This window comes from Lepidochelys olivacea, assembly GCF_965140295.1.
Source record: "Lepidochelys olivacea isolate rLepOli2 genome assembly, chromosome: 1".
NCBI lineage: Eukaryota > Metazoa > Chordata > Testudines > Cheloniidae > Lepidochelys > Lepidochelys olivacea.
Genome location: NC_140411.1, coordinates 155,365,409 through 155,386,029, shown reverse-complemented (window position 1 = coordinate 155,386,029; position 20,621 = coordinate 155,365,409). Strand labels below are relative to the sequence as shown.

The 20,621-nt window shown below is 40.4% G+C and overlaps 1 protein-coding gene across 4 annotated transcripts in view; it reads right to left on the bottom strand.

Annotated features, from left to right (window-relative positions):
• USP9X (ubiquitin specific peptidase 9 X-linked) overlaps positions 1-20,621 on the bottom strand; it is a 204,930-nt gene that overhangs the window by 87,839 nt on the left and 96,470 nt on the right. For all 4 annotated transcript variants that reach the window (XM_084641443.1, XM_084641441.1, XM_084641444.1 and 1 more), the window contains exons 15-18: positions 13,264-13,351; positions 5,416-5,758; positions 3,128-3,223; positions 1,542-1,753 (exon numbers count right to left, since the gene is read on the bottom strand). In XM_084641443.1, the coding sequence (XP_084497569.1) occupies positions 1,542-1,753; positions 3,128-3,223; positions 5,416-5,758; positions 13,264-13,351 (739 nt within the window). The remainder of the gene's footprint in view (positions 1-1,541; positions 1,754-3,127; positions 3,224-5,415; positions 5,759-13,263; positions 13,352-20,621) is intronic.

Sequence of the window (20,621 nt, the reverse complement as noted above, 5' to 3'; positions counted from 1 at the left end):
CCTTAGCAATGTCTGTACAGCCAACCTGGCGCCCCCTGGAGTTGCCCCTTCATGGAGCTCAATATAGGACCCTGCCGACCAGCCACCCCCTTAGTTCCTTCTTACCACTGGTGACGGCTAGCTGGAACAAACTGCTGCTCTTGCTTTGCAGGCACGTTTGGGCAGTGTCCACTGTTCGTGTTTATAACTTCTAGTTTTAATAGTCCCAAGGGTTCAGGCTCTGTGAGAACTGTGGAATGTTAATGCCTCAGAGCGACCTGCACTCTTCCTGTCTTCGGTGCCTGGGGGAGAGCCACCAGAAGGAGAAGAGCAGAATTTGCAAAGGGTTCCGCCCTAGGACCTTGAAGGACAGAGGTCAAAGATCCTTCTTCCTACACACCTCAATGGGCTTCAAGAAGGAGTCTCTCTCTTATGGACAGTCTTTGACCCCATGAGAATGCCCCTTATTCTCATGGGAAGCCTTTGTGGAAGAGTCTTTGGGCAGAGACACCCACAGCTCTGCTCCTACTCAGAGGGGTGGGCACTGCTTGTTTGGTGAGGCCAATGGGGCTGTGGCGGGGGGGGGGGGGGGAGAGGGAGTCTTACTGACCCAGATAGGAGAGAGGCTTCCTTGACTTCTCCATTAAGCGTTTTCTAAGGTGAAGCTCATACCTTTGCGAGTTGTTAGTGGAAATGAGCAACAAATACTGCCAAAATAAGGGTCTCACCCAGACAGCAGAGATAGCATTGGTGTTCGTTGCTGACGGAAAAGGGTCTAGGGCAGGAGATGCAGTTTTTGAAGCCCAGTCCAGAGAAACAAACTATACTAAGACTAACTGACTAAGCTAAAGAACTACTTACAATCTTATCTACAGATTTTCTGAAAGGCTGAAACAAGAGATGACACTGAATTCTGACTCAGACCATGTGGCAGTAAGAAGTGAAAGAGAGGACATCAACTCACACTTCTTATACCCTCGTTCGGGAGCACTTCTTATACCCTCGTTCGGGAGCATGAGAAGATCTACTGTGCATATACAGGCCAATGAACGCTGCTTGTTAAAATCTCAGGACTCAAGCACATGGTGTGCATGAGTATCATGTGAGAAATACACACAGGGACAAGCACTTGAAACAAGAATCCTTTTTCTTCAACACAAAAAATGAATATTTTTGAAATAAAAGGAAATATAGCAAAAAAAATACTTTAATGACAGTGTGTGTCAACTACAGGACCAAGTGCCAGAAATTCAGATTTAATTCTAGTTCTGTTAATCAATTAGTTCCTACCTGCATGTGGATGCTTACCTACCTCACAAACGAATTGTGAAAGTTAGTTATTTAGAATGCCTAATAAGTTCATTACATTAATTTAAAGGTGTTTTTGAAGGAAATTAAATGTTATTTGTTCAATAGTTTGTAATATTCACTTAGGATAACTGCTACAGGATTTGTTTTATACACTGGTTAAGGAAGTTAAATTAATTTTGAAACAAACATTTTCCACTGTTAAGATCACTTTAATGAAGATGAATCACAGTAGTTCTGAGTTCTTCACAAACCTTGACATAGGAAGAATTGTTCTCTCTTCATGGTAATCACTGTCACATTCATTTATATACTCCCTTAAAACAGTCAATACTCGCACCATTCGTATTGCTTCTTGCCTTGCACAATTAATACTGTCTTTATCTCCATCCAAAACACACAGTGTATCATAGGAGGCCTTCAAACGATCAAAGCAGGATTGAATGAAGTCTTCATGGATAACTACCTAATGTAACGTACAAAAGAAATTGGGACAATTACAAAATATTACATAGCCACCTTTCAGCTGCAGAATCAAACAAACGTGCTATAAAAACTTAACTGAAAACCAAATCTTTACTCAAGACTATTCACAACTTTGGTTTTCTCCACACTAACATTACAGTTGATAACAATCTAATACAGTGTACTTTTTTCTTTTTTTAAATACCAGTGCTAACTCTACAACTTGTGTGTATAGTACAAACCTTGCCCCTCAACCCACCAACTTGAACCAAATAGCTGCAATGTAAGCAAAGTGCAGCTCTGTGCAGGATACTAAGTTGGACTGCTCTCTCATTTAGTTGCCACTCACCACAGACTAGAATATGGAATATTTACATATCCACCTGGCAGGTAGTACCTATATCTTTAGACGGTATTTTGCAGACTGCTGGTTTTGAGGACTAAAAAAAAGTGTCCTTAATGGAACAACAAAGGACAGTGGAGTGTAGCAAGGAGTTGTGGGTTAAAAAATACAACTAACATTAGATGCAAGAAACTGGTTGGAGGTGATCTGGAGGGCACAAAAGTCCTCAAAGTCTTAGGATTATGTTTTCAAATGTTTATACTCAAAACTACTGAATTCAAGAAAGGCACAGAAGGTTTCCGTTACTGCACTGCCCTCCCTGGCGCCATGGCTGCAATATGCATGAGCAAGCTGGTAACAACACTGCCCACTAGTACTATCTTGATAACAACAAAGGAAATTTCAGAAATCCCAACAGTTTATCCTTTCCATGATCTTTCTAGAAACTTGCAAGTCTCTCTCACTTTCTAATGAAACATACTAATAGGCAAGTCTGAATCTTGAGAGAAAGGATTTGATTCTCCAGAGCTTAGTTAAGATTGCTCATTTCTGAGAGCTTTGCAATGCTCTCTTATGTGAGAAGTGAAATGCATTCAAGGGTTGTATTAGCCACCATTGGCATGACCTAGCCCCAGCCAGCGAACACACTGGACAAAGTATCACATACCTCAAATCCCAGCAGAATGCAAAACTAAATATCTGGCACGAGCCACTGTTTTGCTAATAGAAATACAACAGACATAACTAACAAGTGCATTAAACTTTGAGATTTCTCAAAAGCCAGTAATTTTAATCTTTAAACACTGTTAGTAGATCACTAAATCTCTGCAAACAGCTAAAAGGAATGAAAGGGTAGGTTCACAAACATGCTGTACATATTAAAATCTGCACATGGGCAAGAGTGCATTGTCCAAAAGGGCGTTCCATGGATGGAAACTGTCATTTTCAAAACTTTAAGCTATAAAAATATCACAATTGTTAAATTTTACGATAATCTTTATTCAATTTTACATTCCACTCAATATTTTTTACCTGATTAACTTGTAACCTTGGACCAAGATTAGTATAGATCTCTTTAAGCAGATCTATTGCTCTGCTGGCAATGTCATCATTTCCCTGAATCACAACCTAAAGCAATAAAAAAGTATGAATGCATTTTAACTCTTTTTGGTATCCAGTTTAAAAAACAAAAGGACTACACATGAACATATCCTCATAACAATGGATAAATTATTTCTTCTTGTTCATCAGAACAAAAAAGTAACTAGAGTATATAATCAAAATACAATCATTGTAAATTATCTGTCTAATTTCAGAGTAGCAGCCGTGCTAGTCTGTATTTGCAAAAAGAAAAGGAGTACTTGTGGCACCTTAGAGACTAATCAATTTATCTGAGCATAAGCTTTCATCACGAAAGCTTATGCTCAAATAAATTGGTTAGTCTCTAAGGTGCCACAAGTACTCCTTTTCTATCTGTCTAATGTGACCCTAATCAAGATTAAGATTCAATCAAATTAACTGCTTTAAAAGAATTCATCGGTGTCTGCAAAAAACAGATCGTGCTTTGTCAAGTGACAGAATGGCACACAAAATTTTCTCCATGCTATGTTTCTAGTGCCACTAGTTTTAAAGAATATGCATTCTTGTTGTATCATTACAAGCTAAGTTTGAGGCCCAGAAAAACATTTAGTTAGCTACAATTAAATCTTAACCTTCCAATGATCTAAATGTACCAGTACTTACAAGTTTTGTGTTTATGTTAGTTAGGAATTCTGGGCAATTAAGAGAAGAAGTTAATTTTTTAATTCAACAATTTAATATCATTAAAGACCTCTCTCAACTCAAGATAATCTGTGCCACCATTTAAGATGAGATTTAAAATTTACTTCAGAACCTAGAAAAAGGAGTGTTGTACCTAATTTGAATATTAGGAAACTTACTGCTAGCCACTGGCCTGAATTGAAGCTGAAAAGCTGTCATAAATTGGTCCCACTAAGTAGCAAGATAGTAGCTCCAAGCAGAAGGGCAGATCCAAGGAAGTTACTGTCCACAACTGACAGCTCGGAAGAGCACCCCCATTGCTTTTTCACTGGGCATATCCCAAATGTTTGGATTACACTCTAAGTCAGGGATCGGCAACCTTTGGCACGCGGCCCGTCAGGGAAATCCACTGGCGGGCCGGGCCGGTTTGTTTACCTGCAGCATCCGTAGCTTTGGCTGATCACAGATCCCACTCGCTGTGGTTCACCATTCTAGATCAATGGGGGCTGCAAGAAGAGGTGGCCAGTACATCCCTCGGCCCAATGCCACTTCCTGCAGCCCCCACTGGCCTGGAACCAGCAAACTGCAGCCAGTGGGAGCTGCGATCGGCCAAACCTGGGGACGGGACGCTGCAGGTAAACAAACCAGCCCAGCACACCAGCAGATTTCCCTGATGGGCTGCGTGCCAAAGGTTGCCAATCCCTGCTCTAGGTACTTCAAGTGCTTTACAAAATGAAACATTAATGCTGATGCTGTAGCACAGCCATTATACACTAGACATCAAAGGTATTTCAGAAACGGAATGCTGAAAGTTGGAGTTGATAACGCCAGTGTGCTCTATTTAATAACTATCATGGGATCATCAGCTGCCACCTAGAAACCACCAACCTTGAACAAAAAAGGATGTCTAATCTTTCATCCAAAAGACTGCATCCATAACTCTGCAGTAGTGAGCATAAGCTCCATATTTAGTAAAAGGACTAAAACAATGATCACCTTGTTCAGAGATGAGAGCGCAATACCTGTTTGTTACTTACACAATACTGCAACTAATTATATGAGCCAGTTTCTCAGATGCTCAAAATAAAGTTCAGTTCCATTTCCTGTTAACTGGAAAGATAAATCTTTTCCCGTAACCCCGAGATGTTACTGGCCATTAGCGGAAATGGTGATTTCATAAGTAAAATCACTGGTGAGTGAGAGCATAAGGTAAATGAACAATGCACATCAAAGGTATTTTAAAAATTAAACAAATGGGATTGGTTTTATGGTACAAACAAAACATTAATTTCACATGCACAGACATTACAAATACACTCAATTTTTTAATTCCTCTTTCTTTGTCTGTCATATTCGGAGTTCAAGGTTCAGCCCTGAGAAATAATTAACTTAGGAGTATGAAAGGAAAACAGAACCACCAATTTTCATGCAGTTAGTCTGAAAAACACTTAAATTACAAAAACGTACGTCTACACAGATTTAGTTACAGTCTTAAATAATTTTGGTTTTAACAAAAACATAGCAGTAAGCCATTTGCATGTTTCCTCTTTTGTACTTACCCTCCAAAGGTAGTCTAATCCTATTAATTCCAAGTCATCCATCATATAAGCTCGTCTTTTCGCTACTAGCTTCCCTTCTCGACAGTTCACAGCTTTGAAGAAACGTTCAAAACATTTCATTCCATTTTCTGTTAATAGGGAAGGATCCAACTGAAGCACATTATTTTCAAAGAAGTCTTTATTAATGTCAGGGTCTAAATCTGGTTCATCGCCCATTAGTTTGGAATACCACTTAAAACAGGCTTCACGATCACAAAGATAGACTGCATTTTCGGCTAAACACTTCCATATTTGCTTCGCCTGAGGGGCGCAGAGCCACAGCTGACCATCCTTCAATAAAAATCTTGAGCAAAACAAAAACAATTAATAACACTGACATCTTAACATTTTAGAGACACTAAAATTACAGTCAACATATGTTATAGGCCTGAGTCTGAAAACTTTTACTCATATGATCAGTCCTCATTCACGAGTGGTTCCATTGTCTTCATCAAAGTAAAAGTTTGTAGGATCAGGCCCCAGAATTCTAGCTATGTATGGAAACTAGATTAGACAAAAATATGCATTACCTATAAAGTATTGAACATGATTTTTTCTCTCCAAAGACATTTAACTAACGTCATTACTATACAAATGATAACTTGAATTTTTATGTCATGCTTCTTTCCATATTAAGCAAAACTATATTTAAGCAACCAAATCACTGGATTATCTAAACATTCTTAGCCCTCTTAATTCTGAGGATGCAACAGAGTGAAATGAAAAATTACATCTAACAATGGATTGAGTTATCGATATTAGATTGGAGGTAGGAAGTTAGAGAGTCTGAAATCTGTAGTGAAATTCTAGGGTACTTCATTCACAGTTCAGAACATAAGACAGAATTACTCTTCATGCATCTTTTAATTCCAAGAAAAGTCTTGGAGAAGTTTGTAACTTTACAGTTATCTTTCACACAGATATACTTAATAATTCTTGTAAGAACATTTCAAGAAAATACACAATAGATTTTACTCTTCAAGAATCAGTTATATATGGATCAAAGTAATATACTCTGACTGTATGTGAGAGAAATAGAGGACTAGAGTAACAAAATCGTTCATACCAATCATAAACCTTATGTTTATAGTATATTATGACATGCAATTATAAATTTGGCAATATTATTCCATTATATACATACCAAAATCATTGCCAAATTTCAAGAAAAATATAGTTTAACTATTAGAAGATGATAGAATGATAATTGTTTAAAGATTGGTGGCCAGGAGTTAGTCCCCACTATTTGGTAAAGTAACCATTTAATAAGAGATTACTTACCTATAACTGGAAGTTCTCTCAGACGAGTGGTCCCTCTCTGTATTCCAGTGAGGGTGGGTTTATGGAGCCAGAGAATTTGAAAATAGTCACGCCTGTTCGTTTGCGCACGTGCCCTTGCTTTGCCTTACGGTTTTGTCAGAGGCAATAAAGGGTAAGGTGGACCGACCGTGTCTCCAGTTCCTTCTCCACGACAAATCAGATCCGCAGCAGAGGGGAAGGAGAGCGAGAAGTGGACTATAGATAGGGACCACACATCTCAAAGAACCTCCAGTTACAGGTAAGTAACGGCCTCTTCAAGTGATGGTCCCTATTATATTCCACTGAGGGTGATTAACAAGCAGTACTTAATTTGGAGAAGGGTGCAAGGACAAGGATGGAATGGTTGAACTAAGGACAGCCACACTGAATGAAACATCCATTGCAAAGTCCTGCACCAAGCTGTAATGTGCAGTGAAAGTATGTACCAAACAACATACGGCTGCCCTACATACGTCTGGAAGTACCACATTGTGCAGGATGGCCATAATCAATGCCTTGGCTCTTCTAGAATGGGCTCTCACCCCAAGGGGTGCAGGCAGTTACTACAACTGACAGAACGTAATGCACCCCAAAATCCTGTGTGTGGAGATTGCTGGTCCCTTAATCCTCTCAGCTATAGCTATAGGGAGTCTAGAGGACTTCCTGATTGGTCTCGTCTTCTGCAGGTAGAAGCTCATGGCCCTGCGGACACTGAGGGAGTGACAATGCTGCTCTTCCACTGAGGTGTGAGGCTTTGGAAAGAAAACAGGTAAGCATATGGGTTGATTGACATGAAACCAGGATACGATCTTCGGTAGAAACTTGAGGTGCAGGGACAGGGAGATTTTGCCCTTATGGAACGTGGTGGTGGTGGTGGGGGGTGTCTGCCATCATAGCTCCAAGTTCACCTACCCTTCTGGCCAAACTAATAGCCATTAGGAAGGTCATTTTCATGGAAAGGAGGGACAGAGCATGAAGCTAATGCCTCAAAGAGCAGTTTCATTAATGCAGCTAGAACGAGGTTGAGGTCCAACTGGGAGGTGATAGGTTGTATGGGTGGTAAAGTCCTCAGCAGACCTTTTCAAAACCTGAGGGTCAACAGATGTGTAAATATGAAATATCCTTCCACGGGAGGGTGAAAGGCACTGATAGCTGCTAAATGGACCTTGAGAGAAAAAGAGTCCTGACATCTTCAAGGACAGCAGGCAGTCCAAAAGGGGAATGTCCACTTCCTCCAGGGAAAGCCCATTCTGCTGGGCACAGGAGGTGAAGTGTTTCCACTTGACCTGGGGAAGGTGTAGCTGATCTGGTCTGACCAGTGGAGGATGAGAACATCACCTTAAGAGTGGATGACACCACCTCCCCTTTGAGCAGTATGCGCTGTATTTGTTATTGACGTGGGAGGCAAAAGGGTCCCCCATTGGCTGAAGATGTCATTTACTATGGAGTTGTGAAGCTCCCACTTGTGATCAGCAATGAATCTTCAGCTAAGTCTGCAATCACATTCTGAGTCCCTGGAAGATAGGCTGCCGACAACAGGATCTTGTGGGCAACGCACCAATCCCATAGTTGACCACTTCCCTGCACAGAGCAATCAACTTCGTGCCCCCTTGTTTGTTGATGTAATAAAACAATGGTGGTGCTGATAAGAACATGATCGTAGCGAATGGAAGGTAGAAATGCTTGACATACTTGTACTGCCCAGAGTTCAAGAATGTTGATGAGCATCCTGGTATCCCAAGGGCTCCACGTCCCTTGTGTCATGTGTTCTTTAGTGTGTGCTCCCAATCCTGTAAGGGATGTGCCGGATAATTGGTCTGTCCATGGAGGATGGGAGAAAGGGGATCCCTGTACAGACCTGCTGTGCATCTATCCACCACTGGAAGGAAGAGAGCACTGTGCCGGGGGACTGTCAGCATAAGGTCCATAGCATGTCGCGTAGGTAAGTAGACTCTCTGAGGCCACATCTGTAGACTGCAAAGGAAGCGATGTACATGCAGACTGCCATGAGGCCAAGAAGGGATAAGCAAGTTCTGAATGGGACAGATGGACTGTTGACTACCTGGACGAGTGCCTGCAGAGAATGGAATCTGTCCGTTGGCACGTAAGATCAGGCTGTGACCAAGTTGATGGAGGCCCTTATGAAGTCTAAGGACTGTGTGGGAATTACAGTTGATTTTTCCATGTTGATGCTGACTCCCAGGGAAGAAAGGAGTCTGAGCAACATGGAAGCTGAGATTCGAGCTTTGTCTGTGTATCATGCTGCTAGCAGCCAATCGTCAAGATAGGGGAAAATAAGGACTCCTGAGCATCAGAGAGGGCTGCTATGACAGAGAACTTTGGTGAAGACCCAGGGAGCAGGGGTGAGTCCAAAAGGAAGGACCCTGCACTGAAAATGCTAAAGGCCCACCATGAACCTCAGGAATCTTCTGTGGGCTGGATGGATGTCTGTGTGAAAACAGGAGGCCTACATAGTGAGAGTCATAAACCACCTGCCTTTTCCTAGAGACGGTATGATGGCTACTAAGGCGAAACTTGGGCTTGCAGATAAAGCGATTGAAGTTACAGAGATCCAGGGTAGGCCTCCACCTCCCCTTCTTATGTACCCAAAAGTAAGGGCTGGCCTTCACTATAGGGAGATTGACGCTGCTGCAATCAATGCAGCAGGGGTCGATTTAGCGGGTCTACTGAAGACCTGCTAAATTGATGGCAGAACGCTCTCTGGTCGACCCCGGTACTCCACCTCTCCGAGAAGAGTAAGGGAAGTTGACTGGAGAGCACCTCCCGTTGATGCAGTGCAGTGAAGACACTGGGGTAAGTCGACATAAGCTACGTCAACTCCATCTATGTTATTCGCGTAGTTGGAGTAGAGTAATTAAGGTCAACTTACGCCGGTAGTGAAGACAAGCTCCAAGTCTAATAGAACCCCATGCGCGGATAGTTCGGAGGAATGTGCTCTATCACTCCCCTTTGCAGTAAGGAGTCTACTTCTAGTACCTGGATCCTGTCATGAGAGTGGTCCTTGGAAAGCGATCAGGGTGTGGGATGTGGATGAGGTAGGGTGGTGAACTCAACTGTATAGCCATAGTGGATGACATCCAGGACCAGCTTGTCTGCTGTTATTGAGCTCCAGACTAGTAGTAAGAGTGGTAGATGACCCACGAAGGGGGTGAGTTGGTTACATGGCAGTAAGCATGGTGGTCGACAGCTCTTCAGTGGCACTCAAAAATATTGTTTCTGAGCAGTCTGAACATGACAGGATGAAGACTGCGAAGGCAGGCCTGGAGAGCAGGATTGTAGAGTCTTCCGGTACTTACGAGGAGGTTCATATGGCCTCTGGTGGAAGAAATGGGGGGACCTGAATCCCTGTGTAGGTGGCGGGCAGTAGAATTTTCACTGGATAGATACCCAGTGATCAAAGTGTGGCTCTGGCATCCCTTAGGGAGTGGAGGGAATCATCGGTCTTCTAATTAAACAGGTGTGACTCGTGAAAAGGGAGGTCCTCAGTGGTATTGTGCACCTCTCTGGGGAAACCATATGAGTGCAGCCATGATTCTCTCTGCATGACTATTTCCAGGGCCATCAAGTGTGATATCTGCAGCATCCAAGGCTGACTGTAGTGCTGTTCTAGCCACCAGCTTGTCCTACTCCAGAACAGACTGGAAACAAGCTCCATCTTGCCGAGGAAGCTTTTCAGTAAAGTCCTCCAATTTACCTTTGTTAAGGAAATCATATATGATCAACAAGGCCTGGCAGTTTGAAAATTGGAAGCTTGCTGAAAAGAAGACCTTGCTTCCCAGAAGGTCTAAGCTTTTACCCTCATCTGTTGGGGTAGATCATGGGTGTTGCAGCCTGGACCATTCCACTGATGCTTGTGCCATGAGGGAATTGGGTGGGGGTATATATAAAAAGAGAAACTCCGAACCCTTCACTGGTGCATAGTATCTCCTGTCTGCCCCTTTGGGGATAGGAGTGCAAGTGGTCGGGGTTTGCCCAACTTTTTGGGCTGGTTAGAGAATGGCATCGTTGATCAGTAGAGCAACCCTGCTCAGTAGTGAGAAATGAAGGATGTCCAGGAGCTAATGCTGCTTGTCTTGTACTTCCTCCAGCGGAATATGATGCTTGTCTTCCATGGTTCGCAAGAATTCTTGGAATTGCTGAAAGTCATCTGGCGGCAAGGGGGAGCCTGAAGTTGCTGCAGCATCTGGAGAGGACAATGGGAAACACTCTTGCTCCAGTGGTACAGGACTGAGCGGTTTGTCCTCCATAACCAGTCTGAAGTGCCTGGTCAAGAGTGTCATAAGCAGGGATGGGCAAAGCCTCCCCCACCAAACATGCACGTTCTCAGGGTGGGTACTGGGGCCAGAATCCCCAACAGGGACAGCAAGATGAATCCAGCATATGCTGAAGAGGGCCCCATGGGGAGGGCAACCAGTGACTTCCCTGTTGGTGGAGAAGGGATACTCCCACGCCACTGGTGATCCTTTCAGGTACTCGTACTGACACTTCTACTCCAGCAGAATCCTCCAACGATGAGAAATCAGATCCTGATTCCAATGGCGGTACCGTTGGAGACGGCAGAAGTCTGTAAACCACATGAGAATGAGTCAAAGCACAATCAGACTTTAGCACGTCCTATATAGGAGATTGGACCTCCCTAGGTGCGGTTTGCAAAGGAAAGCATGGAGATCTCTGTTCCCTTAGGGCAAACTGCTCATGTGGCTTTGGTGCTTTCTCCCATCACTCCAGAATTAATGGTACCGGTTCTGTAGCCAAAATTGAGTGCATGCTCAGTACCAGCGGATCTGCCAGTGTGCGCAGTTTCTTCTCATGCTTGTACGCCATGGAACATGCGGCCTCTCCATGGCTGGAACTAGTGGGAGATGCATCATCCTTTGTTTTGGAGGAAGACTTACTGCCATGCTTATACACATGCTTCCTTGCCTCCCGACTAGGCCTCAGCACAGGGTCCATAACCCTAACCCGGGTCTGACTGAGGCCTCCGGCGACTTCCGTGAGGTGCTTCTTGAGGCGGAGAGCCCGGCCTTCTCAGGTATGGCTTGGGAAGGACCAGCAGATACCGCTCCTGAATGAAATGTGGGCTTCTCCCAAACAGTAGAGGTAGCATTGGGACTAGTTGCTGACCAAGAATGAACGCGGGCAAGAAGCACAGATCTTGAAGCCTGAAAGCTTCGGGATAATCTGTTTACTGGTCCTACCAGCATCCACACACAGGTACTGGATTATGCCGAAGATTTCAGGCTTCAAGATCTGTGCTTGTGTGTGATCTGTGTGAATTCCCAGTCCTACTAAAACTAAACTAGGTAAAAAAAAACAAAACAAAAAAAACCAGCAAAAACAGTAGACGCAAACTAACTAAAAAAAAATTCAGAATTATATATAAAAAGTGTCAGACGAGAGGACACTAGCAACTACAGCTTGGATTTGGACCATGCAGTGATGAGAAGGAACTGGGGACGCAGTTGGTCTGCCCAGCCCTTTACAATCTTGGACGAAATAATGAGGTGAAGCAAGGGCTCACGCGTGGACCAATGGACACTAGTACTTCCAAATTCTCTGGCTCTGGACACATGGCACGCATGTGTAAACCCACCCTCAGTGGAATATAATAGAAACCATTACTCAAAGAAGTACTATTTAGTTTAATCTATAATCAGTTCTGAAATTCAAAGTTATAATATGAATCTGCATTAAAGAATGAGTTTAAAAAAATTTAGGATCAGACAAATGGAAGAATGATACAGTCACAAGGATAACAAATATACTGAGGGAGATAAACTGTGAAAGAATACCGTTATGTCCAAACTAAGAACTTGACAAGTTTCAAGCAGTATCATTCTGTGGCAAATAATTTTTAATATTCTCTTCCTAAATCCTTTGTTTTCTTACTTTATTCAAGAACTATAACATGGTCGTTATAAAATCCAAACTCACCTTTTCCATGTTGCTCACAGTAAGTCAATCATTTTAAAAGGTTTATTTTAGGCATGTGCATATGTTAATGGCTAAGTAACCAAGAGTTTATTGCTGCACCGTTTGTTACCTTCAGTTATTGTGCCATGTCTAATATTAAGCCACGATCCTAACCTGATACGCACAGAGGTGCAGCCCACCACACACAAAGAGCTTCTTTAAATCAATGGGACTTGGCACATGCACTGCGGTGTGCCGGCACACATTTTAATGCACAATCAAGGCCCCATATTGTAAATTCTGTGGGGGAGGGATTATGTCTTTATGTATACAACCCCTAATACTCTCTTGGGTATTCTAATACTATGTCCTCTTTCAAACCCAGGAATTCCAGCATTTTACTTTATTTTGCTATCTTGATCTGCTGGAATTAAATGTTAATGCCATACACTAAGCTGGACAACTGTATAAAAGAAACAAAAAAGTTCAACATAATTGTTTCTTTCCATTTCAGAAGTTTAAGTTATGAACTTGTTTGCCTTCTAGAGAAAATGACTTAAGTTACTCGAAACTAACCGTAGGAAGTTAAGTCGCTCCTGTACTTCTTGCACATGACTGTATCTACTTCCTGGTCTTACAGTTTGTGGATCATACTCTCCATGCTCTGCAAATTTAAGAAGTTTTATTAAGCAATACATACAGAAAACAGATGCTGATTCTAAAGTCTTGTTGCTCTGCAGAAAACCAAACCAATTTTAACAAAAGTGATTCATAAATCTGTAATAAGACAATCTTCAGAGACCTGCTCAGAATTAAAGACTAAATTAAGATATACACTGTCGAAGATGCTTGGCCTACAATTAGATTCACCAACTGTATTTTTACTTGCAGATGTGCACGTGTGTCTTTCATTATGAATAGAATATTAAAATATCAAAGAATACTACGTTCTGCTTACTCAGACAGCTGCATTTCTCCATCACTCAAACTCTTATTTCTTTGAAAAACAAAGCAAGCAGAGAAAAAATCCTGTACACTGGATATATGGTTGATAGGTTACCCAGCAATGTCGACATTTTAACAATATTGTAACCAGCTTTCATTGTGGCAAGAATTATATCACTTTAAAAAGTGGTTTGTTTTAAAGATGGGTTATATATTGGAGATACCAACTATGACAATGTTTCTTTAAAGCTACCATAAACATTTGTTGTCACATCAGGGGTTTAGGAAGTAGGGAGGGAGAAGAGGCACGACAGCTATCCAAAGCAATTTTTATATTGATGAATCAGTTTTTTTACTGAAATGTAGATACTGAGTCATAAACTGGCAATTTCAAGATAGGACAGAACAATATTTATTAGCAGTTAAGATGTTGTTACATGTAGAATTAGTATTTCTAATCCTTTCATTGTAATGGAAGTTTTTTCAACTTTATTGTTAGTAATGAGTCAAAAGTCAAAGCTACAAAGAATGCGTGTAGAGAAAGAGCAACATGATATCGTTTGTCAGGCCAAGTTATATATTTTGGGGTTTTTCTCCTGCAAGATTTAGCAAACTGGTTCTTCTCATATCTGTGTCATATCTTATACACTAAGTTTTATTTCTGCATTTGTACATGCTACAAGTGCAACTAGAATACAACATGGTTTTATTGTGACAAAACCAGGAAGAAAGATCTGAGCTGCAGTGTTATATTTGAAAACTTCAGGAAGATTTACAGTAACTAATTTTACTAATCATTAATAGTTTACAACCTCATAGTATGATAGTGACAATCATTTAGGTGGAAATAATACTTCCATTTCAAATCCCTAATTTCAATCCAAACTAGTAAAGTTAATTTTGGGGCTGAAATTTCTTGCATTCTTGATCTCAGCCCAGAAATGAATGCATGTGTTTGTGCTTGCACACAAAGTTTCATAAAAACATTCTATTTGAATTACCTCACTGAAAAAATAAAAGCATTTTGCAAGTATCATACAGCAAGTTATCCACCAAATCATTTAGATTTTCACTCAGGATGAACACTACTCATTTTTCTTGGAAAAGTAACTAATGAGGTTTTGTGATTTTTAAAAATAGTAAATATGAGCCAGTTATTACTTTAATAGGTTATCAAAGAATATCTGGTTGTCTAGACTCCTTGCTTCTCTAACAAATATGGATAAATTTCGTCATGTCAGAGTTTACCCATAAATAAGTTCCACTGATTGTCTCACCTAATGCCCCATTCCAAGTGGTCTACAGTGTTATATATGAGCAGAGGTTGATTCCTTCTCTGAATAAAGTGCTCCATCAATAATAATAAAAAGAATAATCCTTTACCCATACTGCTATCAGCCAAGCCCTGCCAAGCCCCATAATGAGCAAGGGTGGAACTTGGACCTTCTAAGGGCTTGTCTACACAGGAAAGCTACTGCAAAATATGCTAGAGTATGAATTTAAAAGCATAACAACCCACACTAACTCAGCACGTGGACACTTATTCCACACTAAAACTGCCTTTGTAGTTTAACAATTCATTTCTTATGTATTACCCACTTAAACCACTTCTCTGTATTACAGCTGTACTTCCAAAGTGGATTAAAGCTAAATAGCACAAAGGGTCTTTTATTGCAGAATAAGAGTGTCCACCTGGTAAGCTAGTGTGAAATAGCTACTGCGTAATACCTATTCTAGCCTATTTCCCCATGTAGACCACCTCTAAAAATGCAGTCTTCCACAAAGAAACCCAGCTTGTGTAACAGACTGCAACTAGTTCCATCTCCTAAAAAAACCTGTCAATGTGATTCTGGTTGCTCTGCTTCAATTAATTCTTCTCTTCTTTGAAAAAGGTCTGAGTCAGCATGTGAAGTACCAGTTGTGCTTATCAATGATTAGTGTACTGCTGGCTTGAACACACCATTGACCTGCTACTGTATATAGATATAATAATCTCCATGAGTACTTAATTCACAATCACTAAATTAAAAGAAACTCGTATATATATAAATTTAAAGAAAATAATGCCCCTTCCTCAGTTACTAACACTTAAGATTAGTAAAAGTAAAATTTGAAAAACTAAATTTATTTTTCACTATTTATGACACTATTTGCTGCTTTTCATAAAGTTATCCAAGCTGTAATGGAAAAAAAATAAGAGGTATAAATGGTTAAAATAATGAAGGATGAACTTGTGGTTAAGGCATGAGCCTGGATACAATTGCCAGCTCTGCCACAGATTTCCTGTGACCGCAGGCAAGTCACTTAATCTCTGTGACTCAGTTTGTCATGTGTAAAATAGAAAGTATTGTTCTCCCTTTCTCCAACCCTTTGTATGTTTTTTCTATATAGACTAAATTCTTTATAGCAATGACTATTTCTTACCACGGGTTTCTGCGGTCACTAAAACATAAACAGGGCCACGATCTCTGGTGGGTCCTGCCGACATTACTCTAATACTGTTGTTGCTATTAATTGTATTGTGCTAGAAACTAAATGCCCCGGTCAGGAATTAATGCACTAACATTTTAGGCACTGTAAAAACCTCAGACAGTCCCTGCCCCAAAGAGCAATAGATGACAATAATACTTTAATTATATTCATAGTATTAACTTTTCTGTATCACCTGTTGCTAGTTCATTTCACTTCGTAGTAAATTTTCTCCATAATAATGTTCGGGTTCATGGTACTGTAGAAGATTTAACTTTAAAAAACTGAAATATTTTTATTTAAATAAGGTTTTGTAAGAGCCCCCTAGCTTTGTAAATAACTGGGTGTGTTTGTGTGGGCCTGTATGGCTGTCATAAAATTAGATCATATCTGGAGCAGAGCTCTTTGATGAAAGGACTGTCTTTTTATTATGCTTCTGTACAGTGCCTACCATAATGGGGCTCTGATCCTTGAATGGAGCAGCTAAAAGATACTACTAAACATGCGTTAGCCACAAATGCATAACAACCTCATTATAATCCAGAGAAACAACCAGACTAAATCTGACAAATAACGTGCATTACTTTTGACAAATGTGACACGTGTGGGAAATTGTGTCATGATAGCCAGTCTCTCTATGCAATTCATATATAGCAGAACCCCATCTATCCAATCTAACTGGGACAGAAGCTAGATCAGATAATCAAAAATTCGGAGAATGTGGAGAATGGGTAAGTGCAAGGCTGCAGCACCACCTAGGGGCCACAGGAGAGACTGCCTGCTTCTGGACCTGTGTGCACTGGTTGTTTGGTTAATAACAGAGAGCCAGATAACGAAGGGACATATAAACGGGGTTCTACTGAATTGTAAAGATACAAAATAAATCAATTTCCTATTGCTTCTAAGAGAAAAAACAAATTTATAGATCCAATAGTCAAATGCATACTGCGAATGGTTCAGAACTGGGGGAAAGGAACGGTCTGAAAAGACAGTCATCTATGAATGTGTGAAAAAAGGTACACCAACTTAAAAACTAGTCAATTTAGTCAAGAATTTCAGGTACTATACCTGTCCCTACCAATCTCTGTGGTTTCACAATCACATTCCATTTTAAAAAAAAAAAGATTTCCCTACTTTGTTGCTTTGTGAAAGACCCATGCAAACAGGTGAAACTGAATATACTCAAGAGCACTATCAAATACACAAAATAAACTAAATAAAGAAAACGATGTTTTTCCCATTCCATTATAGTAATCCCAGGTGTTATTTGTCACAGTAGAAGATTAAAAAAATATATATACAAATGTGTGATTTTTATCGTCTAGTAAACTTATCACTGGGAATAGGTGAGAGAAATGTTACATTTAGGAAGTAAATGCTGAATAAATTCTACACTTTTCCGTGTCTGAAATTCAACCGTCTGTTTTCCTACCTTGGGCTCAGTCATTTGGACGTTCGCTATTGCTCCCACACTTCCCCTTATCTCAGTGGCTATTCTTGGGAAAGCTCTTCTGACAGACAAAAGGAATAATCTCTTGAGGTACAGATTTTATTCTTCTGAGTTTCCCTCGTTTCCATTTTCTCTTTCATTCTCCCTTAATTTCTCTTCTTTCCTCCTCTTGATTTCCCCACTCAGTCCTGCTTTCTGTCCCTCTGTGCCTCAGCATTTTAGTACAGCAGTTCAACTCAGCCAGAAAGTTTAATTTTCCAGCCAATCAAGAATAGGTTCTCAGGCAAAACTTTACACTCTAATAATTACGAAAAATGTCTGGAATATAAATCACTCTGTTGGGGAGTAAAAAACCTATCTATCTGAATCACTACAGAGTAATACTGAAAGTCCTAGGCCAGGTAAACATCAGGCACATGACAGAAGAAAATGACAAGGAACATGAAAAATTTAGATATAAACCATTTATTTCAAAGAAAAGACAACTATACATCAAATCTACTCAGTCACATGCTAAAATCAAGAGAATAAAAATGAGACACCTGGCACAAAAGTTCAAAAAAGCACACAGCAGCTACAGACCCTAAAACAAAAGAAAAGGAAGTAAAATCCTTAGTTGTAAAGTCTCAGAGGGCATGTGTACCAATGAATAAAAAGGGAACCAGGAAAGTAGGTAGTAATTCAATATGGCTAAAAGATAAAAATTTAGAGAAACTATTCAAGCCAAAGAGAAATCCTTCAAAATTTAGAAATCTAACCATAGTAACAGAAGTATAAATACAGCAATCAGTATGTAAGGGGAAAATCAGGGGGACTAAAATTAATTATATAACATTCAACATTCAAAGATACAAAAACGAAGAAATTCTTGAACTTCATCAGAAGTGGGAAACCTGGAAAAGAATTTGAGAGTCTGCTAGATCAGCAGGGAACATAGGGCACAATTAAGGAAGATAATGACGTTGCTGAGGAGCTAAATTCACCAAAGAGGATGTTGGGGAAATACCTACCATAGATTTACTCTTTTCTGATAACAAAGATGAGGTACTGTCAGAGATTGAGGTGTCAGAAGAAGTGCTAGAACATACTAATGACTCAAAAGACAATGAGTCACAGATAGTATACCTCCAAGAGTTCTAAAGAAGCTCAAGAATAAAATGGTTGAGCTACCACCAAAAATGTGCAAAAAGATATTGTACCAGAGAACTGGATGACCACAAATGCTGTATCTATATTTTATAAATGCCTGTGGAGTGGCCAGAGGACTTATAGATTAGTAGGTCATACATATTTGCCTGGTAAATGTGTTGAAATAATTATTTCAGGGAATTCTATGCCAAAAATTAAAAATTCTGCGACAAAACTGCAAAATTCTGCAATTTTATTTGTCAAAATAACACAATATAATCATTTTCAATTATTTGCTGATGAGTATTTTGAAATAAATTACCAAAATAATTGAAAATGGTGTGATTACATTGTTATTGCATTTAATCACATTTAATATAGCATTTAATTTCAGAAAGGGGAACTATACAAAAATGAAGACGTTAAACAGAAATTAAAGACTACAGTTCCAAAAATGAAATCTCTGCAAGCTGCATGGAAACTTTTTAAAGACAACGTAATAGAGGCTCAACTTAAATGTATACCCCCAAATTAAAAAACATAGTAAGAGAACCAACTATGGCTAAACAACAAAGTAAAAGAAGCAGTGAGAGGCAAAAAGGCATCCTTTAAAAAAATGGAAGTTAAATCCTAGTGAGGAAAATAGAAAGGAGCATAAACACTGGCAAATGAAGTGTAAAAATACAATTAGGAAGGCCAAAAAAGAATTTGAGGAACAGTTAGCCAAAGACTCAAAAAGTTATAGCAAATAAAAATATAAATATATATTTATATTTAAGTACATCAGAAGCAGGAAGCCTGCTAAACAACTAGTGTAGGGCCACTGGATGATCAAGGTGCTAAAGGAGCACTCAAGGACGATAAGGCCTTTATAGAGAAACTAAACGAATTCTTTGCATCGGTCTTCACGGCTGAGGATGTGAGGGAGATTCCCAAACCTGAGCCATTCCTTTTAGGTGACAGATCTGAGGAACTGTCCCAGACTGAGGTATCATTAAAGGAGATTTTGGAACAAATTGATAAATTAAACACCAATAAGTCACCATCATCCTACTACCCCTCCCCTCCGCACCCAGCTGGGACTAATATCCTTGGGTGGCCAGGGCATCCACGTGCGCGCACACACAGATTTACCTCTCCCTTGGCTGCCTGAACACATGAGCCCGGGCTACTGGGGAGACAGTGAGTGAACACTAGTGCAGCTTCTCTTTGTTACCTCACAGAAACCCATTTTCTGCAGAAAATAAAGAGAATCTGCAGGGAGACTTTTTTCTGCATGAGTGCGGGAGCGCGGAATTCCCCCAGGAGTAAATATACATTAACAAAACATCCTGAAGATCATGATATGACACGATCTAACCAGCATGGTTTCTACAATAGAAAACCATGTTTCACTAATCTTAAAATTCTTTATACATCCAAATAAAGCAGTGGATAAAGGAGAAAAAATGGTTACCTACCATCTCAATTTTTTCTTGTTTGAGATGTATTGCTTGTGTCCATTCCATTCTAGGTGTATGTGCACGCACGTGCACAGTTGTTGGAAATTTTTGCATTAGTGGTATCCGTATGGTCGGCAGTAGCGTATATCAGGCACCGCCGGCCCTGCGCCCTCAGTTCCTTTTGGCGGGGAACTCCAACAGAGGGGCAGCAGAGCAGGTAACTGACTAGACATAAGCAACACATCTCAAAGAGCAACAATTATGAAAAAGTAGGTAAATTTTTCTTCAAGTGCTTGCTCATGTTGATTCCATTTCTTGGTGACCCACAAGCAGTGCCAACAGAGGTGGGCTCAGAGTTCACCGTCTTGCATCTTGCAGCACTGCTCTGGAAAAGCCAGCATCATTCCAAGCCTGCTAAGTAAGTACATAATGGGACAAAAGCATGTGGACAGATGACCAGGTAGCAGCTCTACAGATCTCTTAGATCAGCACCTGAGCCA